This window comes from Centropristis striata, chromosome 7 (genome assembly GCF_030273125.1).
Source record: "Centropristis striata isolate RG_2023a ecotype Rhode Island chromosome 7, C.striata_1.0, whole genome shotgun sequence".
Taxonomy (NCBI): Eukaryota; Metazoa; Chordata; class Actinopteri; order Perciformes; family Serranidae; genus Centropristis; species Centropristis striata.
Window position 1 is genome coordinate 24,424,157 of NC_081523.1, and position 24,166 is coordinate 24,448,322.

Here is a 24,166-nt window from a genome sequence, read left to right on the forward strand (position 1 = left end):
TTCAGGTTTGAGTTTTTAATATTCACAGCTAGCTTGTTCACATTATTTTTGCTGTAAAATTACTCAATCACATTCTGCAGAATTCAATACAATATTTAACAAAATAAACAATTGATATAAAGCAAGGGAAAGCACTGAGGAACATGAATGTACTTAAACAATTCCAAAGAATAAAATAAACTGAAGCATTTAATTGGAATCCTGTCTCCTAAAATGTACTTTTTCATACAATGAAATTTCACTTCTCAATTAAAATTTGAGGGAAAACGTATTTTCTCCAGGCAGAGTTTTAAATGTTAACTGAAACTAAACTACTTGGTTAGGTTTAGGAAATGATGATTTGGGTATTTAATACATCCATATGGCACGTGATTCACGTTAGCAAAATAGGACAACATTGGTTTCACAGGGGACATGGGCAGCGGTCTCCTGGTAAAAGTCCTGTCTTTGCTTGACCATCCATCCACCCAGACCTCCGCCCTACGCCGACTTGTAGGCTTTGATTAGAGACATATTTCTGATACCTCAAAAAGAAAATTCATGTAGAAAATACATTTCCCTAAAAATGTATCTGACAGTACAGTTTTGTTGTATGGGAAAGTAATTTCAAGAAGACCAGGCTGCATGGTGAGTACAGACAGAAGCTTGGCACAGGACCAAAAGCTAGTCTACTGTACATACAAGTGATGTGTAAGGCAAAAGTGACTTGAACTTCCAAAGTGTTTTAGTACATTCTGTATGTGGAGGCAGGTCCAGGAAGTTAGCACCGACTAGGAACTATACACACAAAACATTTCAAACATTTGCTGTGCTCTTGTGTATTTAAGTGATTAATGAATAAAACAAGCTATTCCTCGTTAAACCATTCATCTCTTTTAATTGAATGATAGCTAACTGTAGGTTTTTGACGAATGAGAAACACTGATCAAACTCTTACAGATTTTACCTGGATACTCCCTCACATCTAATATGCACATGGAATATAATCTTCAATGCAAAGCACAGATTTACAAATCAGTTATTTTGAGGCAGAAGAATTTGTACATCAACATGTTGGTACAAAACTGAGTAAAAGTAGAAATTTAAGGACAATCCGACATGGAAATAAATGGGAAAAAGATTGGATAAAATGTCTTAAACCAGCAGTGAAAGAACACAGTTTATTCAACTGAGGCCAAGAGTGAGAGGCATGACCTGTTGCTATTCTGTTCTGTCTCTCTGTGTCCAAATGTTTTATTTGAGGTTTTTAATCTGTTGGTTTGTGTTGTTGATCTTGAGATCCATCTTGTCCACTTTATTCATCAATGAATCAATGGAGTCGTCCTGGTCGTCAATCTCAGACTGGAGACCAAGTCCAAGGTTCTTGAGTCGACTCAGCCCCCCGCACATCTCATCTAAGTAATTCACAAGGGACATCCTACATTAGTCTACTGTGGATGGGCAGAAAGTACTTAAATGGACTTGATTATGTTGTAAAGCTAATGCTGGTAAACTAAATGATTTTGAATTTCAGAATTACAAAAATCTGAATTACAATAACTTGCACTGTATAAAATTGTATATTATAATCGTGCAGAAATACAACATAATAAAAAACAGAAATGATTTTACCTAAATTTTTGTCAAGGGTCTGGTGAGCCTCTTTGAGGATCTTGTTCTGAGAGTATCCATTCGGTCTCGATGAGCAGTCATCTATTGACGCAGAAGCTCCAAATCCTGGAAAACAGAAATCAGGAATGATGGCAGCCAGTTTGTGTTACGGTTATGCCATGAGGAAGTTCTTTTGAAAACTCTTACCTCCTGTTTCTAACTTTCTCAGATTGGGGTGGCTGGCTTGGTACTTATCTTCATGTTCTCTGCTGCTGGACATGGCACTTTGTAATCTGAGATAGTCAAATAAACATTGTTCAGTCATTTAGTGAAGGACAGTCAATGACAACAAGCTGGAAATGTGCTGGCAAAAGCACACATTTTTTGGTGGCATTACTAAAACACTAATTCGGAGTCATTATTTTTATTGCTTTGTTGTAAAATGACTCATGAGATTTGAGAAAATCTTGCTCATAAATGAAACAATTTTACTTCAGTGTTTATGGGAACATATAAGAGTGATAGTTTTATTTCCTACTTGCCTGAAAATGTTGACAAAAAAAATTGACCTTGTGTTTTTTTTAATGTATGGACCAAATGGTATTGTATTTGGAATATTGTTAGAACCTAATGCTTATATTCAATAATTCAAATATATTTTATATATTTAAAATGTGATATTTAAGTCAATAAACAAACTAAACCATGTACTGTTAACATTTTCAGTTTAAAGCTAAGAATGACAGTGCATGCATACAAACTTGAATCTAAAGTAGTAGGTGTGTGATAACAGACTTTTGTTCAAATACTCAAATTTTTGTGGGTATGAAACGGGTGAAGCAGTTAGAGCAGATTGAAAATGTTTAAATACTCAATAGTAATTTGTCTTGTATCTTGTTATCGTTATTCATGAATGTTTATTTGCATCTAATTTAAAATATCTTCATAACATTACATATTTCTAAAGATTTTTCCCCTCCAATTATAACCAAAAATATTACAGAGAGATAAATAAAAAAAAATAAAGATATAGGACTATATCTTACCTGTCATTGGCCTGGTAGGCTTTTGGCTCCTCAGGTGGTGGCTTTGTCTCTGGCTTGCCCTTGAAGTAATTGACAAGGCCGCCCCACACACTCTTGATACTGTTAATGTGCTTCTGGCTGGTCTTCAGGTCCTGATCCATGTTGTCCATCATCTTGTCTGCCCTCCTCAGAACCTCACCCTGTCGCATCAGCTCCTATAGAGACAGAGACAGAGACAGATAGACAGATGTTTTTTTATGTGTGTCATGCTCTCAGAGACAATATAATTCTTTGTGTGCCAGAGTAAAGCTGATTAGTTTGACATACCTCTGCAGTTTCCACACCCATCTTCTCTGAATCGTAAATCAGGCCAAGGGAACGGTTACTGCTGTCCACAGCAGACTTAGCTGTACGCATCACTTCCTGTTGGAGGTATCTCTGCCTCCTCTCTGCATCACTCAGCCCAATGTCACTGGGGTCGTCATCGAAGTCGAACCCCCTATTTTTAGGCCTAAAATCTTCATCATCGTCATCATCTGCAAACGGGTTGTGGGATTTGGGGTAGGCCATCTGTGGAGCAGACACATGGTGTTTTAAAAAAAACAAAAACATTCTCAACTCAAGGTCCAATAGCCTTTCTAGAGCTTTAGACTGTATCATAATATTCATCAAAGCCACTATTTATGAGATCAAGAATGAACTTTCACACTGGAAAGAATTTTCTTTTTCGTAAAGTTGGACAGTGGGTACTATGTTTGAAATGGGAACAAAATGAAAAATTTGAGTGGAGGAAATTAGAAGATGAATTAGAAGATGAATTGATTTGACGAATGATGAAGTTGAATGACGCTGTCTTTGGATCGGTGGCTTAGCAACAACTTCCACTCAATAGAACAGTAACGTTAGTTTTGAGCAATGGAGAGTCTGTCAAACTGTTTAATACTAGCTAATCATCTGCTAAAACATCTAGCTACTGGGTCATATTAACGAAATGTAATTGATATTATTGCTACAATATCTATGTTTCAAGTGTTAAAGCTAACGTTAGCTAAGGGGTGTTGGCTGGCTTGCGTAGCCAACTGGCGGCTAACGTTAATTAACGAGGACTACAAGCCAACTAAATGACCACAGCCATAAACCAATACAAGACGGCGCTACGCCAACACAATGCTGTCATCTCGTACAATAGAGGATAGTTAAAATAAAACTGTAAAATCACAAGTACGGTCAAATTAAGAGACAAACCTTTGACCGTTGGAGCTGTAGACGTTGTTGTTGCTGTATCAGCTGACCGTTAGCAGCACAAACACTTCCTGTTACGTTTGATGACGCAGTTGCGTGCTGCCCCAACGGCTAATCCTGCGCAACAAAAACGCAATCTGATAAACTGAAGATATATTAATGACAAAATGTTTTAAAGATAACGCATAAACATTAAACTATGCAAAAGAGCGTATTGTTTACCTGTCAGTGTAATTAAAATTGTGTTTCTGTGGTCAAATAGAATGCCACTAATGCAGCTGCATCCCTCGTTAGGATTGTCCGCGCTGACTTGCCGTACTGCGGCTCAGCCAGCTGCTCGCCAGCTTCCTCTCTTCGCTGAATTTCACTCGTTTGATGTAGCTGTTCAACATGTCTGTAATGGGAGGCGGTACGAGAGGGTTTTACTTCAACACAGTCCTGTCGCTGGCCCGCTCTTTAGCTGCCCACCGTCCCGCACCAGTCGAAAAGGTGAGAAAGGAGAAAAACCTAATGAACTCAAGACAAATTTGTGTCAATTAGCTTGTTAACGTTGACGTTAAATAACAGCATTGTTAAGGGTGTAGCTCCGCTTCCGCACAGACCGGGGTTTATTTTGTTTACTGACGTGACAGCCAAGCTAACATATGACAAGTGTGTGTGCGTCTGTAGTTATGAATTACTGTAGCTGGCTGTTTTCCCTGTAATAGAAGAAGAGAGCAATGCAGAAGAGAGTGGCGTCGCTGCTTGTGTTTCTTCTACTACTGCATCAGACAGGCAGAGCAGTCAGGCTTGATCAGCACTGCAGTCAAACAGGTTGATAGAGAAAGGCTCCCGGGGCGCTCTGTTTAGCATGACGGACCATACCACAGATACCAGCTGTTGCAGAGATGGTTAGGTCTCAATTAAACAGGTTTTCTCAGTAATGCGTAAGAATAGCGGAAAAAAAAGTCGTGTTGGGCAAAGAAATATTGTTGCTATTAAACTAAATTGACAGGAACATGTCGATGTAATTATCAATACACTGACAACGAGTAATGCTTTTTTTTTTTTAAAGTAGCATATGGATTATGTAATGTTATGCTCAGTGTGTTTTTAATGGGAATGGCCAGTTTTGAGTCATAGGGAGGGGAGTGACTTATATATCATAAATAGCTGCATAATGATACCATTGTTATTGTGGGCAACAACGTCACAGCATATGGTTCTCACCAGCAACATACAGTAAACTTTATGGATCCTTAGGAGAGAAATAGGTAGATATGTTAAGACCAATATAGACAAGTATAAAACATATTTACAATTAATTTAAAAAAATTAAATTAGAAGGCTATATACTGATCAGTGTACATAAATGTAACATGAATAGTGTGGTTCCCTGATATTCAAAACTCAATATTAAAACATGCAATCACTCTAGAGCTATAACAATTAGTCATTCATACTATTTTGATAATCAATGTATTGTTTAATATTTCATTTTTCATACTTAAATCACAGTAAATGCTGGATCACCTTGGAATTTGAGAAACTAGGATGGACATTTTGCATTCTTTTTTGACATTATAGACCAAATGATTAATCAAGAAAGTAATTGAGAATAATTGTTAAGGAAAACAATTGTTAGTTGCATCCATGGATTACTCTGAAACAGGTCTTTTATACAACACCGCAACACTAGACAACTATATCCAGTCTGTCTGATCTCTCTCATAAGTTTATTTCAGGATCATAATTCAGGATCTCTTTGTGGTCTTTCAGGTCCAGAAGCTACAATGTATGTGTCCAGTGGAAGCTCGTGGTGTGTTCACTCTAGATGTGCGTCGCAGAGATGCTGTTATTGCGTTGGCTGTGTTTTTGGTGGAATCTGGCTTACAGGTGGGTGGTCACTAAAAAAGTTGAGCTAGAGAGCCTTTTTAACACAATGGGTGCATTTCATCATCACTTTAAACATATCATTTTTAGGCTGTCCTTCCAGTTAAAGGATAATACGGTTTAAGATCGAAACATACACACGTTTCAGTTTATTACAAAGGAATGCAGTAGCATGATGCATTTAAAATTATTATTAGTTTTGTTATGTCAGTGCTGTTAGTCAGCTTTTGCTGCCAGTTGCTCAGTAGGGCCCCACATATATCACCATGATAAGCTTATTCCCATAATCTGATTAAACTGCCGATTAGACATGCAACTGGCCATGTAAGCCTCTAACCTAATCACACTAACACGGTATCGAAAGCCACTCTGTCATTTGATTATGTAGAGATGGACACTTCACTTTTTAGTGTTAAAATAATGTTTGATATACTTTCTTTTAATTGTGTTAAATTGTGTGTCTGAAGTAACAATACCTCATACTTCTGATTTATCAGTGCTTATTGGGCAAACAACAGTGCTGCCCTGTGCCAACAAGTGCAGTTGTTTGTGGTGTATAATGATTTGCTTCACTCTGGCAGCACAAAGACATACTTGTTTCCTACTTGTTGAGCCTATTGAGAGGGTTACCACGGGTCCAATGGATCGAAGAGAGCTCGGGAAAGAAAGGAAAGGGTGAGAACAATCCGCTTATAGTTTGGCCTTTTATTTCACAATGGCCTCTATTTACTTGCTGTAATGCAAGACTTTTTACGATAGTATTGATATCCATCTATAAAATGCCATTTTTTTCTGCACATGTTTGTGACATTTTACTGTAAGTATTTGGGTTTTTGTCATTTTCTGTTTTTTTAGAATTTCTCCCAGTTGCAGAAAACTTCAGCTTTTGTTTAGTGACTCTTTTGTCAGATGTGGCTCAGAGGGACCCAGACTCCCGACAAGAGGTCTGCTTAAAGTTACTTGTAATAATGTAATTTCTTATGTGAGGCTGCATTACAGTGAAGTGCTAAGTTATTGTTTCTCCTCCAGATCTTGAACACTATAATGGAGGTCATGCAGTCATTGCAGGACATGTGCCAAACACCTGATAATCATGACAAAGGTATACAAACACGCACAAAGGACACAAGGTGCATAACATCCTTCCTTCAAAACAAAATAGCCTCATAGATGCTCTCTTCCGTCCAGTCTACTTGTGCAGGTATACTGTCCCCAGCCTGCTCGGCATGACTAGAGCATTTGGACGCTACAGCTACACAGACGAAGCCCTGTTGTCCAAGCTGTTCCCCAAAGATTCGCCCCAGGCCCGCTGCGTCACGGAGGAAACAGAGGGAGTGCGTCGCAGATCCTTCAATGACTTCCGTTCTATCATGCCATCCTCACTGCTCACAGTGTGCCAGAGCGACTCTCTGCGCAGATGCACTGGGACCAACCTGGACCCATCTGGACAGGTGTGTGTATGTTGTGTTAGAGCTGATAGGATTCAGATATAGTGATAATAACAGATAAGATTTAATGATAACAATTTAATTATCAGTTGTGATTATCAGTTTGTTTCTTTATTGACTTGCTTATTGATTCCAAATAAGCTTTCTGTGTAGGGAATAAGTAGGCAGACAGGTTTTCTTATCAGGCAACAGTTTTATTATCTCTCAGTATGAACACAGTGTAGATGCAATAAGAGAATATTTGTTGCCTTTTAGGTTTTCTTTTTAAAAAATCCTGCTAAGCCTGACTGCATGGCACTAAATAATATATCTAGATATTTACCCTTTGTAATGGATGTACTGCTCAGTTGGAGGGCAGAGGCACTTGTGTATAGAGAATACATAGCATTCCTGAAATTTAAGTCCATGTTGCATAGAACGTTTTTTTGACATATCTGGTTTTTCCACCCCTACTTGAAATTATAACTTTAAGACATTACAAACTGCACTGTTGTTATCTACCTTTGTGAAATGAAGCAATGCTTTAGACAGTTTCTTCCCTTTTCGCCATGACTCCTTTTGGTAAGTTTAGCCACACGTTTGACCACTTTGTTTTGCAATGCACAACTGTCAGAAAAACATGCCGGCATGGATAAAAGACATTGATAAGCTCAGAGGAAATCTGATGGTTTGAGCAATAATTTGGCAACTGGTTCTCAATTCCCATCTCTATTCACATAACATAATTAGAGGTGATTGATTACTTTGTTATGATTAGTCAGAGGTTAAAGAAATGTTCTATAATGTGCTGTCTTATAGGTCTTTACAGATCCTGGCGGCCACTCACCCTGCTCTCCTACAACCCCTGGCCCACATTACTTTGAAGGTAAAAACAAGCTGTTTTCATTAGATTTGTGTATGCAATTTATGCTGTAAACCTGGAGACTGTAACATTCTGGACTTTATCATTATGAGCCATCAGAATTATGTTACAGCTGGGAACTTGCATATTGTTTATCTACACTTGTAGGTATCTGATGTGAATGGTAATTATTAGGGGACACTGCAGACATATCTCACATGCTGTAATTATACAGTCATGCATGAAGTAAAATAAGTGTAATTTGTGATGAAACTATATTATTATATATATTGTTGCTTGGTGACACATACTGTGCATCCAGTGTTTTATATGTCCTGTTGGCTGTTTTATTTCAGGTGCCTACCTCCCAGACAGCAGCACAGTAGATCCTGACTACTATTTCTCGACAGTCAGCTCCAGTTTCTCAGTGTCTCCTCTCTTCATGGGAGCTGAAAACGAGGTGGAAGTTCCCATTGATCTGCTCCGACAGCTCCTGGGCATGGTAAAGTAGCCCACTACCTGTTTACCAAGATGTGATATCTGCTGTCTCCCATCCTGTATACATAATGTATATATCATCTTTACTAGTCATGCATATTGTCAATTTACAGGTGAAGACGTTTGTTTCCGACTCGTTTTTGAAAACTCTGGATGCCACTATGATCGAAGTTACAGAGGTAACTATGTAACCCATGTCTGTAATTTTAAATTCAAAGAGAGATTTATGCCATCATCAGTTAAATATCTTCTCCTTCATTGTCTCTTCTATTTGTTGTTTAGTCTAATCCTGGAATCAACCTCTATTACAAAACCTTCAGTGACACTCTGTATGTGTGTGTGTTCAAAATGCTGCGGGACACACTATACTACATGAAAGGTAAAGCATTATGAATAGCTTATTTATCATGCATTAAAGCCACACAGTCCTGAGTTTGTATTGTGGTCTATCCATTAGCCTCCTTTGTTAATACTCTTCATGTTTCTCAGCCTTGCAGCCCACATTTGTACGGCAAGTGCACGACTTTGTGCTGGAACAGTTCAGCAGCAGTCAATCAGAGCTGCAGCGGGTACTTCATGACACGGGGGGGTTGCCGGTGGAGCAGAGCCCCCTCAAGCTTCGTTGCCAAGCCAACGCTGCCTGCGTGGACCTCATGGTGTGGGCGGTCAAAGATGAGCAAGGTAATCAATTGCAGCAGTGTGCAGAGCATTGTGTTCAAATGTCATAATCAGATACTGGATGTGTCTTTTTGTTTGGGTTGCATCACTTTTCCTTCCTGCTGTCTTTGTTTTCAGGAGCTGAGAATTTGTGCACCAAACTGTCAGAGAAGCTGCAGTCCAAAACCTCCAGTAAAGTCATCATTGCTCACATGCCCCTGCTCATCTGTTGCCTACAGGTATATAGGGCAAGGTAGTCTGAGTGCTAAGATATGTGCTCAAATAGAAGTAAAATATTGCAGAAAAATAGCTGTCCAAAAGTATAAGGTATCCTGGTGATTCAGTGGGGGAAGGCGCATGTTTGCCTGGTTTAGAAGCTGACCCGGTCATACATTTATTTTATTAAATGGGTAGTTTTGGGTACTAATGACTGTCTCCCCCTGTGTTTCAGGGTCTGGGTCGTCTGTGTGAGAGGTTTCCAGTAGTTGCACACTCTGCCACAACCTCTCTCAGGGATTTCCTGGTGGTTCCTTCCCCTGTTCTTATAAAACTCTATAAGTATCACAGCCAGTACAACACAGGTATGGATATTTATTTATTTATTAATTAATTTATCTATCATTCTGAAAAAACATTCATATCCCAACTACTGCACTAATGCCAAAAGTAAATCAGACAAAAGTGTTGTAGCTGATGATAGAATGACAAATATATGTCAATAACAGTGCCAATGTCACATTCAGCTCTCATCTGCTATTGATCTTGACAGAGGGTTCATTGATGAGCTGCTGCAAATCCAGACAATTGAAAATGCAATTCTGGTTACTGTTTTTTTTTCACAGTGCACTGCTTATCCATGCGGCTAATTTGTTGGATTCCAAAAGATAACATGCTCTTTAGATTTGGCACTGCAATCAGCCTTTTTCTTTTCTGTGCAGGATCAAATTTTTTAAACGTTTTAAATAGTAATAGGGTTAATCTGTTTGTTTTTGCTCTCTTTTATGACATTTCTGTCTTTGTGCTGCTGCCACTTCTGATTTAAGGCACAGGAGAAATTAGGATAAATGTGACCAATGAGCACTCCCAGTCTACCTTCAACCTCCTGTCAAACAGGAAAGACCAGCCATCCATGTACGAGCAGCTCAGAGACATTTCCATTGACAACATATGCAGGTCAGACACAAACACCCGGCACAGCTTTAGTTAGATTTTTTTTGTACTTAAATTGTTCACCTTTGTGTGTATTTCTATTACCTATCTCTCAGATGTCTGAAAGCTGGTCTGACCATGGACAATGTGATAGTGGAGGCCTTTCTGGCCAGTTTGTCCAACCGACTCTACATTTCACAGGAGAATGACAAGTGAGTAACATTTCTGGTTAAAAAACCTATAGTATGCCTTTTATTCACCCTGGATATTTCAAGAATTCGATAATAATTAACAGCTACTAAATAAATAAATAAATAAATAAATAAAAGTTATCTGTCTTTCTGCCAGGGATGCCCATTTGATCCCAGATCACACCATTCGAGCACTGGGCCACATTGCAGTGGCTCTGAGAGACACTCCTAAAGTCATGGAGCACATCCTGCAAATCCTTCAACAAAAGTTCTGCCAGCCTCCGTCGCAGCTGGATGTACTCATCATCGACCAGCTGGGCTGCATGGTCATTACAGGAAATGTAAGTTCAAAGAACACATTTTTGGAGCATCTTATTTGATACATTTGTGGCGAAAAGGGACATGAGGGCAACAAACAACCACCAGGGGATCATTCAAATATGTAAACTGTTAGTATATATGCCAAGGGAATGCAGATTTAGTTCATAGTAAATTAGTTATATTAGACTGGCATTTTTTATACATGTTGCTTAAATCAGTGGTCAACCCCTCTCTACTACATTTAACGTTACCTATTTTAACTGTTTATCTGTTATTTAGGTATGCCACCGTTCCTTAACTGTACTTTTAGCTCACATCTTCAGCCGTTTATCCGATGTATTAAAAGCGAGCTGTTTGAACAGTTTATGTTTTTTAGCTACTGTTTCAACAGTTAATCTATTACTTAGCTATTTTAACAATCTACATTACTTTTTGCTACCTTATGCAACCTTTTTTTCCATTACTTTGAACTTACTATTCTAACCATTTGCAGTGCTTTTAGTTAACTGTTCAGACCTTCCTGCTAGCTTGCTAATTCAATTTCAGGCAAGTGTACAAGTACTTATTGTATTATTATTTTTTTTTAAATTAGCTGAGCTACTCTTCAATTTTTTGACATATATCAGGGGTACAAGTTGTCAAGTGAGTTGAGATCTCTGCTTGCCTAAATACCAACAAAAGATGGTATGAGACTGTGAAAACACGAGGCTTTGGTTTAGCACTTTCCTAACATGATGTAGTACACAAATGCACTATGAAACTTGTTGATTCTGAGATATTATGTGATGATCAAAATACATAAATGACTGTAATGACCAAAGTCAGTAATGATTTTCATTATGTGTAATGATATATTACCAAGTTGATGGGATTGAGTGATTTAACTGTTGAGTTAAACTACAATAATGATCAGTGGAAGAGTACGTGCTGTACGTGTGGTACGTGTGGTAGCTGAAGTGATCATTTTTATTAAATGTGATGACTATGATATTAATTCTGATGACTGTGTTGAACAGAAGGGACAGTTAGAGCGAAGTCAGTTAGAAAAAAGGGGAATTGAAAGGAGAGCAGAGTTGAGCCGAGACATGTTGTAACTTGGTGTACGTGCAAAACTGAACGAAGTCGTGAAGTTGGGAGGAACGGACTAAAGGAAATCTGGCCAGCCACAGAAGAATCAGAGTTAGAAAGAGAATTAAACCAATGAGATGACTAGTGAGGAGTGGCAGTAAGAAAGTTCGAGAACTAAGGAGTGGCAAGAGGATAAAAGTTGCAGCGCAAGGAAAGATCGATGTTATCCTTCGTGAGGAGCTGCAAGACTCTTCGACTCTCTCTCTCTCTGGATCTAAGGACTATCACATCGGTGGTAGGACTTGGATTTTTGCAACTAAAGAAGAAGACGGTTTTTAGGACGTTTCCATCAAGAAAGAAGATTTCCAATTTTGACGAGTGAGGACGAGAGATGAGTTTTGAGGGATAACCATTTTCCAACACTTGTCAAGATGGATTGATGGATTTTTCTTTCTTTGTTCTTGCTGTTTTTGGATTGCGGTTTCGGACGTGGACCTTTCTGACTTTGTACAAAGTGGATTGCCTCGGTTGAAGACCGTTTTTCGGACAGTGCGTTTCAAGTTGCTTGGCCAGGCAACTTTTCCCGTTTTCCTCTTCAAATTGGATGAATTACAATTCCCAGCTACAGCTTCAATTAGCATAGGAAAGTCAGGTTTAGGGTAAGACAAATCAAACAATAATCATTTTATTATTATAAACTTTTGAATTTGATCTGTAATCAACTTTAAAAATATTATATGCTGTATGCTTGCACCTTGCTATATTATCAATAAATTCTCAATTGCATTTAAAGTGAAGTAGTGGACATTAGATCTCTAACTCTTTTGTTATAATAAGGTTGTGTGTTTAAATAAGGTTCTTACAGGTTAACTCTAGCCAACAAATTAAACTTGTCCTTGGAGCTTTTATTCTCAGCTACTAAATCTAACCTAGCAAATTCACCAAGTGCAAAGATCGTTTAGAGGAGAGCTGCCGTCAAACGGGCGCGGCCAGCGTGGTATCTGTAGTTTATGGGTTATCCTATGGGTGCCATTCTGGCTTAAGCAGGGCAGGTGCTCGGAATTAGGCAGTGAGAGCTAGGCGAATTTCCTCGCCACCAGCTTATAAAGTTCCTGAACACTTATTGTGATAATATCCATAGTGTAGGGAACAAAACCCCTTAGTGGAGAGCTGGTCCAGAAGTCCCTATTTTCAGGGCATTCTCGGGGATCAAACAGGTGGCGCCCAACGTGGGGCGTGACAATAAGAAGATTGTCGTGCCCTCGGAAGAACCCCAGCGGGAGCAAGTCGCCGCTGTTCGTGTGGAACGACCCCAGAGAAAAGAGAAAGGCTTGAGGCAGAAAGGACATCTGCAAGAGAGCCAAAGAAGCAGTCAGCAGGCACGCAGGACTGCCTGGTGATCCTTTTGATCCAAGGAGAGCCAGAGCTCCGTGAGTGACCCCTGAGCGGGGAAGCGGAGAAAGGAGCGACCGCAGAAGCAGAGGAGCGAGTCCCTGGGAGCGGCGCTGAATAACCCAAAAGTCTGAAATTCATCCCTGCCCGAGACGTCCCGGGAGGCTTTGAAAGACAGACAACTCGAGACGACGAAAGAGCCCAGAGCGCCGCATGGTGGTGGCAGCAGCGGGGGCAAAAGCCCAAGAACCAAATCTGGGAGGACAAAGGTTGTTTGTTTTCGTCGGGATCGAGAAGTGGGATGAAACACCCAAAGGCAGGGTGGTCCCAGAAGAATCCGTGGAGGGGGTAGTGCAGGCAGTGCATGAGGACCTAGGCCATGCAGGAGCAGTACCCACACGGAAGGAGTCGAGCAGCTTGAGCCGATTCCCAGCTAAGGAGTAAACCAGGAACCAAGATGGCCAGTAACACACAGAACTTACCGCCCTATGTCAGAATGGCCACTGTCTACGGGGTGGTAGCCTTAAGAAGAACAACATCAGGACTCTGGGCAGGCAGAGGACTGAGGAAATTGGAGTGCGCTAAGAGAGGATTCCTGTCAGAAGAAAGGAAGCTAGGAGACCACACCTCCGGGAAGGGGAGGAGCAAGAGGAAGTGTAAAGCACCATGGCTGGCCTCACAGGCTTAGAGGCGTGCGACCAAAGGCCCCTTAGATAAGGGACCAAAACAGAATCATTGCTTGCTTACGCTCAGTAACTATTGAAATTAAAAAATCTATGTTGCCTTATCATTTAGAAAGAAGTCAGCTGTATCCAATGTGGAATCACAGTGGATGAAGCCAACTACCTTTGGGATGTCACCTCAGTACTATGGTGCACCCAATGCTACCAGCAATGTTTCCAGTTCTATACTACTACAGGCGTGATCACCTCCTTTGATAACGTCTGCATGCCCATGCCAGAATGGTATGGAATTCTCTTCAAGAAGTGAGCAGCGACAGGGGAACTTGTCATCGAGGATTTAAGTGATACTGACTCTCTGTATGACATGCCTCACTCCACTCTACGACGAGATCTCCTCAGATGAGGACGGAGGCTACGAGTGATCTCAAGGAGGGGGTGTCAAGTGAGTTGAGATCTCTGCTTGCCTAAATACCAACAAAAGATGGTATGAGACTGTGAAAACACGAGGCTTTGGTTTAGCACTTTCCTAACATGATGTAGTACACAAATGCACTATGAAACTTGTTGATTCTGAGATATTATGTGATGATCAAAATACATAAATGACTGTAATGACCAAAGTCAGTAATGATTTTCATTATGTGTAATGATATATTACCAAGTTGATGGGATTGAGTGATTTAACTGTTGAGTTAAACTACAATAATGATCAGTGGAAGAGTACGTGTGGTACGTGTGGTAGCTGAAGTGATCATTTTTATTAAATGTGATGACTATGATATTAATTCTGATGACTGTGTTGAACAGAAGGGACAGTTAGAGCGAAGTCAGTTAGAAAAAAGGGGAATTGAAAGGAGAGCAGAGTTGAGCCGAGACATGTTGTAACTTGGTGTACGTGCAAAACTGAACGAAGTCGTGAAGTTGGGAGGAACGGACTAAAGGAAATCTGGCCAGCCACAGAAGAATCAGAGTTAGAAAGAGAATTAAACCAATGAGATGACTAGTGAGGAGTGGCAGTAAGAAAGTTCGAGAACTAAGGAGTGGCAAGAGGATAAAAGTTGCAGCGCAAGGAAAGATCGATGTTATCCTTCGTGAGGAGCTGCAAGACTCTTCGACTCTCTCTCTCTCTGGATCTAAGGACTATCACATCGGTGGTAGGACTTGGATTTTTGCAACTAAAGAAGAAGACGGTTTTTAGGACGTTTCCATCAAGAAAGAAGATTTCCAATTTTGACGAGTGAGGACGAGAGATGAGTTTTGAGGGATAACCATTTTCCAACACTTGTCAAGATGGATTGATGGATTTTTCTTTCTTTGTTCTTGCTGTTTTTGGATTGCGGTTTCGGACGTGGACCTTTCTGACTTTGTACAAAGTGGATTGCCTCGGTTGAAGACCGTTTTTCGGACAGTGCGTTTCAAGTTGCTTGGCCAGGCAACTTTTCCCGTTTTCCTATTCAAATTGGATGAATTACAATTCCCAGCTACAGCTTCAATTAGCATAGGAAAGTCAGGTTTAGGGTAAGACAAATCAAACAATAATCATTTTATTATTATAAACTTTTGAATTTGATCTGTAATCAACTTTAAAAATATTATATGCTGTATGCTTGCACCTTGCTATATTATCAATAAATTCTCAATTGCATTTAAAGTGAAGTAGTGGACATTAGATCTCTAACTCTTTTGTTATAATAAGGTTGTGTGTTTAAATAAGGTTCTTACAGGTTAACTCTAGCCAACAAATTAAACTTGTCCTTGGAGCTTTTATTCTCAGCTACTAAATCTAACCTAGCAAATTCACCAAGTGCAAAGATCGTTTAGAGGAGAGCTGCCGTCAAACGGGCGCGGCCAGCGTGGTATCTGTAGTTTATGGGTTATCCTATGGGTGCCATTCTGGCTTAAGCAGGGCAGGTGCTCGGAATTAGGCAGTGAGAGCTAGGCGAATTTCCTCGCCACCAGCTTATAAAGTTCCTGAACACTTATTGTGATAATATCCATAGTGTAGGGAACAAAACCCCTTAGTGGAGAGCTGGTCCAGAAGTCCCTATTTTCAGGGCATTCTCGGGGATCAAACAAAGTGCACCTGGTTTTCAACCACTGGCTTAAATATAAGCAATGTAACCCTCTTTTCTTAACCCAGAGGGGCTGACACACTGTAATTACTGGCAACATGCTGGCTTCTGTTTACTTGCTTATTACAGTGTTGTAGTTGACACCTCCTTGGAGTTTAATGAGGTGTTTTTGGCAGCCATGGAACCTAGAATGTGTCGACTAAAAAGTATCAGACCTTATACATCAGATACAGATTACAAAATGCTCTGTTCATAATGGGATTTTTGAAAATAATTGTCACAAGTACTATGACAAGATTATCTAACAAACAATGCATTGTTCATTTTATTTAGAGTGTAACTTGTTGGTGCCTACACAGTCTTACTCCTGTCTGTCGTTTTGTAGCAATACATCTACCAGGAGGGGTGGAACCTGTTCCAGCAGATCAGTGTGAAGGCCAGCTCAGTAGTCTACTCTGCTACCAAAGACTACAGAGATCACGGCTACAGGTCAGCATCTGCTCTAACCCTGTTCACAGAATTAACAGCGGCACCAGGGGACTTTTGTTGTTTAGAAGCAAGAAATGTAGTTGTTTTTTCCCACTGCTACTAAGTAGTCAGCAGCAGTAAATTGCAAATTGCAAATTGTAAATTGCGTTACACTGTGGGTTCTGTTATGTTTGATAATAAAAGTTGTTAAAGATATCCATAAGAAATATTTTCAATTACTATGTCTTGTTGGTATTTACATGTCTTCATTAACCGTTTTCCTCCATCCATCCATAGGCACTGCTCTCTGGCAGTGATAAATGCTCTGGCCAACATTGCAGCCAACCTGCAGGGGGAGCAACTGGTGGATGAGCTGATGGTGAACCTTTTAGAGCTGTTTGTTCAACTGGGCCTGGAAGGAAAGAGGGCCAGTGAGAGGGCCTCAGACAAGGGACCGGCCCTGAAGGTGCGTGCTTGAATGCATAAACATCTTAACACAACAGGAAATTGATAACAGCAGTGTTGGCAAATCGTTAATGGCTCTTTATCTCCTATAGGCATCAAGTAGTGCTGGGAATCTTGGCGTCCTCATTCCAGTGATTGCTGTGGTGAGTATGTGAAGTCTGCACAAACTGCGGCTCCTTTGGAGACAAGTATTATTCATTTAAGACAAGAATCTGTGTTAAAATACCTACATAGAGCACAGTTTAATGATCTACAGTATTTGAGTGCCTCAGTGAATCCAAGTGGTTAGTTAGCATTTAACTCTATCAACAAATATTTACCCTGTCAGCTGAAGTACAAACATCTGCGTCACCAGTTCACTGCTCAATGTTATTACAATCGAAGAACCTAGTTTTTCTTGAAATATAATATTTCAAGTTAAATTATACTCTATGTATAAAGGCATGTATTTTTGATTACCATAAACATGCTAAAAATACTGTATTAATATTCCTACAATTGTGTACCAATTAGTAGATTTTTTCACAGCATTGAGACCATAATTATTTTAAATATTTTAAGTATTTTGAAGTACTAATTTAAGGATTATGTTATTAGATTGCCATCTATGTAATTAGAACAAATAACACAATAAGAAACAAATAACTTACCTTTTTGAATAAAAGTTCCCCCCTTATAATTTTCACAGTAATTATTTGCCAGTAGTTTTATATATTATTTTATTATCTGTTTCCTGTGGCAATTATTACAGTACACTAACATTAGGGTAATGACAGTTATATAATGCAATTTTGAGCACATTTCTCAACTTGCCTCATTGCACAAGATAAAACATTAACAGGCAGATAACAAACATTTATTGAGTCACTCCGACAGACTCATAACATTTTGAGAACTATGAAGGAGAAGTTTAGATGTTTAATAAGAGACTACATACACATAAAGAGTCATGACTTATGTTACCTGTACATGTTGTACTAAAGTAAGTGATTATTAAAAAACAACGACCCAGCTATTAAAATTGTTGATGTTTTATGCTGCATTTCCACTGCATGGCACGGCACGGCTATACTCAAATCGACTCACTCTTTTCTGTTTTTTAATTAGCAAAAGTTGTGGATAGTAAATTATACTTTTTTCATACCACCTGTCAAGGTTCCAAGCAAGCTGAGCCAATATTAGAGGGTGGGGTTAAAACAGTGCAGGCCACTGATTGGTCAGAGAGAGCTGTGCGACACAAGACATCCTGCATAAACCCGTTATTTAAATTTGCCAAGCTACCGTCAATAACGGTGGCAGATTTTTTATTCACTCAACCCAGATTTTTAAAAAAGCCTATAAAACTATGCGGTAGAGTTGTGCAGACATTCCTTCAGTTTGGTTACCGATGCAAGGATTCAGCGTATGTCACATAAAAGTTTTTCACTGCACTTTCATGCGGCAGCACTACGGTGATCACCTGAGAATCCCGCCTAGATTGAGTGGGTACTATCTGCATTGGAAATAGAGAAAAGCACCTGGTAGAGTTGAGTTGAACAGAGCCAAACAATGTAGTGAAAACACAGCAATAATTGGATGTTTTAACCTCCAGGGTTTATTTGAGCTGTTTAGAACAGCTTTTGGGTCAAGTTTAGTTCTGTGAAGGATTGACCACCCGGCCCATGAACACAAGGCAGTCTGTGCGGTGCTCGTAGATCAGGAAGAGGAAGGGATGGTCCACAGTGAAGCGGATCTGAGAGGAGAGGGGCATGAAGCCCACTTGGGTCAGAGCAGCAGCCTCAGTCCCCTCTTCATTCACAGTGATGGTTCCCTGGTGCTTCAGCTGGGGACAGAGATCAGAAAGCTTCTTGTTTGTGTTGTTATTGAATGCAGTTCACAAGATTTCCAGAAAACTGAATGACCAACAAACTTTGGATTTGTTTTGATGTTTGCCTCATGATGTAGTTTCACTCACCCAGTTCATTAAAACCTTTTCAGAGGTCATTCCAGAGAAATCACCACTCTCCTGGAACAAGTCAGTGAGGCCCATCTCCTTCAGATTTGCAATCAAGTCATAGTTCTGCTCCAGTTTAAACCGAGGCAACACCACCTCTCGAGTCCTGAAGGGAGGCACAGAAAAGTTTCCTCATTTTATATATTTAGTGTGTGCTTTCTCAGCTATGCATTAGTTTTGTTGGGATAATGCTGCTGACCTGTTAGTCATGTTTTTGAGCCACTTGTTGACAACAGTGGGGGAAATCTCCTGCTCCAGGGTCCTCATGCCAGTCATCTTCCTAGGCAAGGCAATGAGCATGCTGATGTTTCCTGCGTAAGGGAGCTGAAAATAAGGACATTGATCATTATCCAGTTGACTTATTTATATACCAGTTTGTGTGTTTGTAGGGAAATCAGACACCAAGGTAAAACTTGGTGTCTGATTTCAGAAAACAGAAGTCAACACATGTTCTGGTCCTGCTCTTGCCCCTTTAAGGAAATCTCAAGTTGTTACAACTTCTTTAATCTTAGTATCATATCATATCTTGGCATGTTGTGTATAAGAAAATTCAAATAGATGAATCACAGACACAAAATTTCCAATCAGTGTGAGGCCACCCACCTGTAAGATGTCACAGTCTAGCTCGTGGTCGGCAGCAGCCAGATAGTTCCCCTTGTTGGTCATCATTGGAACGCGCACATTTGTCTTTTCGTTAACTCGGAAGTTACGATAGTGAGTCACTTCTTTGGGGAATTTCTGTTCCCATGTACCTGTTTAAGGCCAAAGAGGCATATGTTTACTTTATTATTCAAATAACCAAACAAACAGACGGATGTGCTGTTGTTGTACTTTCCTCGCAGTTAAGCAACATACCCATCATTTGAAAGTAGGCTGAGGACAGTGTGTTCTGATTTCCACTCACCTTTGAAGTACAGGTAGTTGAGCAGCATCAGCACCATATTTGGGTCCACGCTCTTGAGAGGTTCCTTGATCAGCCCTTTGGTCAGCTTTAGGATGCGACGGTTGGCCTTGTTCAGAAAAGCAGCGTCCCTGAAGTCCACTGATTGCGGCTCTGCAAAATAATAAGCCTTTGTCTCCTTACGGAACGTATCTTTCACTGTGACATCCTTCTTTACGTAGACATCGTTTACAGAGCGCAGCGTGTAACCAAAGTTCCTCCTGAAGAGCCTGTGTGTCAGCTTCCTAAAGAGCTTGTGCACTGTTGTGTTGTCATAGTGATGGCTTGCGTTGACGAACTCGGCGAAGCCCAGAGCTTTGTAGATCTGATCATGGGTTCCAGATCCTGCCCCTAAAGACATCATCCCCATGGCGACAGAGATCCCAACAGGTGCGAGCAGGATGTTGTCACTCTGGTTGACATCGTTACGAAGACTTCGATAGAGGTTGAAACCAAAATGGGCATTGACGATGTTGAGGCGCTGGAGGCGAGACCGACCGTGGAACAGCCGTAGGAGTCTGGCACGGCGGATCTTTGGGTCGGAGGGTTCGGCAAAGATGTCGATGTCAGGGGCTGGTGTGGCGATCTCATCTATTTCGTCCCCTTCACTGAAACATATCAAAAACTCATCAACCACCCGTTTAAAAGTGAAAACAGAGAATTTGTCGTGTCTAAAAAGCACTTCACTTGGAAACCAAATTTGCACCAAATATTTTTTTTACCTCATTACATTACAATTCAACGTCTTTTCTCAAAGTTTTATATTTGATGTAGTCCTTCAGAGGTAACAACAGTTTATACTCACATATAGTCGTCACTGCCCGCAGCCAGGATCTTATCAAAATCAAGATAATCTTCATCCTCAAAGCCATCAAAAATGAGGTCATTAGTAACAGTGTTTTCTTTGTGGAACTCCATAGGGATGTTCTCTATGTCCGCTCCTCCTACTGGTCCAAAACCTCTTGGTTCTGGTTCTGGTTCTGGTTCAGGTTCAGTGAAGTGAGTGCTGAGGTCTTTGATCCCAGCCAGGGATGGACTCACCAGCAGACAGACCACAGAGATGACAGTAATGACCCACATTCTGAAGGCTGAGACAGAGGGAATGGACATTTAGTGCGGTCTAATAAATATTCTGAACAACACTTAGAAGATTCGATTAAATTATGTTTTTATAAATCTGTAGTAGTCTTCATTGGCCAAAAAATACAAATATACAGTACATTACATTACATAAAAACTCCCTTAATCGCAGTCTCACGGTGTGAACTGTCTTACCTTTGCTGTGTGCTGGTGGGAAGTGCTGTGTTGCTTCTGTTTGTGAGACTAAGAGCAAAGAATTGAATACAAAACTGAACTTTGATGTGGGCTCCTCTTGAACAAATAGACCAGATCAAACAGACCAGAAAGTGCTGTGACTGACTAAAATCTTTAACTCTTCACAATTCAGCTATTGTTCAGAAGACTTTATACTAAATAACTATTGTAGGGCTAGTAGTAAGAGATATTTTGCAGTAATTTATTAAAATAAATTGTATATCTTTATTTTATTCAGTTTGTAGCATATTGAAAAAGATTTTACTAATTTCTATTTGAAGAAATTCCCATTTTACCACTCCTTTATAATCACTTCAAAAAATGTGATAGTTTAAATCATTCAACATTCATGGCTCTACAGTTTTCCTGTGTTCATTTTTCTACCTCACAGTTGACCAGACGACTTCCGCCAATCAAAGAGGCCAAGCCCCGTCTCCAGAAGCTGTTTAGGGACTTCTGGCTGTACTCTGTGGTCATGGGTTTTGCTGTGGAAGGATCAGGTGAGCAGTTGTTTTCCGTATGCTCAATGTTTAGTGGATAGTTCTTCACTTCTGCACTTTATCACGTAAAGTGAGTAGGAGAGGTGCACTGTGTATCTGTGAAGCAGTTGTGACAGAGACATTCTCTGACTTTCTCAGTTGCCTATAACAGCCCTTGAACTGATTTCTATTTAAAGGATTTGAGTGTATCTAGTGAATGCTAAATGGGACTGTGACAAATGTGAAAACTAGGGTCAACATCAGCAGGGCTTTTGATTTATGGAGGGACCCTCATTTGGTTTTGGGGATAAAAACCCTGAACTGGCTTTATTTCTATTGGAATAACATTTAACTTGTCTTGTATGTTAGTTGGCTATCTATGAACAAATGTCCCTTAAAAATTCCACATGGGACCTTTTAGAGGTCAGTAGCTTCCCCAAATCACAAAATCTCTCCCTTTTTCAAATGTTGATGTGTTTAAACTCAGCAATGACCTGTGTAGAGTTTCAAAAGATCAAGGTGTCCATTGACTTTATTTGTAGGTTATAGATCTCTTTCTGAGACTATTGCAGGAAGAGTTACAAGAAGCTGTTGTTTCACACCAGATCGGCAAATAAAAATATTTAAGCTGTGTGATTAAAAAGTGTTCATTTAATAGGATAAAGACAGATGTTTGTGTCATCAGTGTCATTCCAAATGCAATTTTTTCACAGCTCTGAATAATTAAATCAGATCAGAGATATTAGCATACCAACATACCAACATCAGTGTCATTACAGACTAGCTTCCTGCATTTCTGTATTTACATTTTGTCCTTTCAGGGCTTTGGCCGGAGGAGTGGTATGAAGGTGTGTGTGAGATTGCCACCACGTCTCCCCTTCTCACGTTTCCCAGTGGAGAACCTCTTCGCTCTGAACTACAATACAACTCTGCCCTGAAAAATGATACAGTCACGCCGGTACAGTGTTTACAATCTAGGCTTTTTTTTATTTCTTACAGTAAGTGTAAGAGTTCAATTGAAAACAAGAACACCAGAACTAATCTTTAAGTTGTCCACTTCTGTCCGTCAGGCTGAGCTGAGCGAGCTGCGAGCAACCATCAGCAATCTCCTTGACCCGTCTCCTGAAGGTTCTGCCCTCATCAACAAGCTGGACTTTGCCATGTCCACATACCTGTTGTCAGTCTACAGATTAGAATACATGAGGTCAGCTCCTTTACACTTGTGTATCAAGTTTGAGTTGTTCATTTTTTGTTTATTGTGAGTTCAGATTATAAAACTGGGTAATATCTTTCTTTTCTCTTGCACTCTTTCAGGATGCTGCGATCCAATGATCCTGACAGGTTCCAGGTCATGTTTAGATACTTTGAAGACAAAGCCATACAGAAAGATAAATCAGGTGAGGGCTTTACACCCGTTTATCTCTGGCTATTCTTTTCCTAATGCTGTGTAATCCATTTTCTCAAACTCCCTCTTCTGTCTTCACAGGCATGTTGCAGTGCATTATTTGTGTTGGCGATAAGGTGTTTGATGTCTTCCTCCAGATGATGGCTGAAAAGGTAGGTGGCAGGGTTTGTCTTTGAGGGATGGCTCCGATTATTTGGAGTGGGGTTGTTTTTGTATTGAATTGCTTAGCTTCTATGTCAGTACTCCTGTCTGCTTCTCCCAGCTGGGGTGATGCTGACCACCATCTACTGTAGGTTATACACTGACTATGGATGAGTACCTAATGCAATGCTACTTCAAAAAAATCCCAACTCTCCCTTAAACATTTTGGGTGATAGCTTACCATTTCTAAAGGCTTAGGCATCACTGAATAACAATCAAAGCATACTTCTCATGCTTTTAGCCCAAAACCAAGGAGCATGAGGAGGAATTGGAGCGACATGCCCAATTCTTATTGGTCAACTTTAACCACACCCACAAGAGGATCCGCAGAGTGGCGGACAAATACCTTTCTGGATTGGCTGAGACGTGAGTGTTCATGATGGAAGAACCTTGTTTGTCTACATTTTTAAATCATTGTATTTACAATATGAATCCTATTTCTCATGTGCTTTACCTCTACCAGTTTCCCCCATCTGCTCTGGAGCGGTCGTGTATTGAAGACTATGTTGGACATCTTGCAGACCCTCTCTCTGTCACTAAGCGCTGTAAGTATTAATGGAGGGCCTGTGTGAACAGCACAGAGCCTGTGTGGAATATTCTCCTGTCAATGGTAAAAAAAAGAAAACATTTCTGGCATGGAACAAAAGCAGATTGAATTATTTATATTAGTTGGTATTTTGAAAAGTGCAACTATAAATTTCAGTTCCTAAGAAATGTCTTCTTTGTTTTTTCAGGACATCCACAAGGATCAGCCTTACTACGACATCCCAGACACTCCTTACAGGATCACTGTTCCTGACACATACGAGGCCCGAGAGGTAAGGGTGGCCTGTAATTACACTTTCGACCACT

The 24,166-nt window shown here is 40.1% G+C and overlaps 3 protein-coding genes across 3 annotated transcripts in view; 1 reads left to right on the plus strand and 2 right to left on the minus strand.

Annotated features, from left to right (window-relative positions):
* On the minus strand, positions 1–3,989 carry snap29 (synaptosome associated protein 29). The gene is made up of 6 exons (XM_059336342.1): positions 3,861–3,989; positions 2,943–3,185; positions 2,637–2,830; positions 1,798–1,883; positions 1,612–1,716; positions 1–1,394 (listed from the first exon to the last, which is right to left on the minus strand). Exons 2-6 carry the CDS (start codon positions 3,183–3,185, stop codon positions 1,234–1,236), a joined length of 789 nt encoding a protein of 262 aa, XP_059192325.1. The 5' UTR covers positions 3,861–3,989; the 3' UTR covers positions 1–1,233.
* Positions 3,990–4,039: 50 nt separating this feature from the next.
* pi4kab (phosphatidylinositol 4-kinase, catalytic, alpha b) overlaps positions 4,040–24,166 on the plus strand; it is a 32,551-nt gene continuing 12,424 nt past the window's right edge. The window contains 28 exon segments of the mRNA XM_059336340.1: positions 4,040–4,242; positions 4,244–4,346; positions 5,616–5,732; positions 6,311–6,404; positions 6,585–6,673; positions 6,759–6,831; positions 6,918–7,180; positions 7,976–8,042; positions 8,375–8,520; positions 8,630–8,695; positions 8,799–8,895; positions 9,006–9,197; positions 9,312–9,412; positions 9,625–9,754; positions 10,217–10,346; positions 10,439–10,534; positions 10,671–10,854; positions 16,435–16,538; positions 16,815–16,983; positions 17,075–17,125; positions 21,621–21,729; positions 22,530–22,666; positions 22,779–22,912; positions 23,023–23,105; positions 23,195–23,265; positions 23,556–23,680; positions 23,778–23,859; positions 24,049–24,132. Of these exon segments, the coding sequence (XP_059192323.1) occupies positions 4,121–4,242; positions 4,244–4,346; positions 5,616–5,732; positions 6,311–6,404; positions 6,585–6,673; positions 6,759–6,831; positions 6,918–7,180; positions 7,976–8,042; positions 8,375–8,520; positions 8,630–8,695; positions 8,799–8,895; positions 9,006–9,197; positions 9,312–9,412; positions 9,625–9,754; positions 10,217–10,346; positions 10,439–10,534; positions 10,671–10,854; positions 16,435–16,538; positions 16,815–16,983; positions 17,075–17,125; positions 21,621–21,729; positions 22,530–22,666; positions 22,779–22,912; positions 23,023–23,105; positions 23,195–23,265; positions 23,556–23,680; positions 23,778–23,859; positions 24,049–24,132 (3,219 nt within the window). The 5' untranslated portion in view covers positions 4,040–4,120.
* On the minus strand, positions 17,888–21,315 carry serpind1 (serpin peptidase inhibitor, clade D (heparin cofactor), member 1). Its single transcript, XM_059336341.1, has 7 exons — positions 21,191–21,315; positions 20,721–21,003; positions 19,880–20,523; positions 19,579–19,727; positions 19,175–19,299; positions 18,937–19,081; positions 17,888–18,804 (listed from the first exon to the last, which is right to left on the minus strand). Exons 2-7 carry the CDS (start codon positions 20,993–20,995, stop codon positions 18,613–18,615), a joined length of 1,530 nt encoding a protein of 509 aa, XP_059192324.1. The 5' UTR covers positions 20,996–21,003; positions 21,191–21,315; the 3' UTR covers positions 17,888–18,612.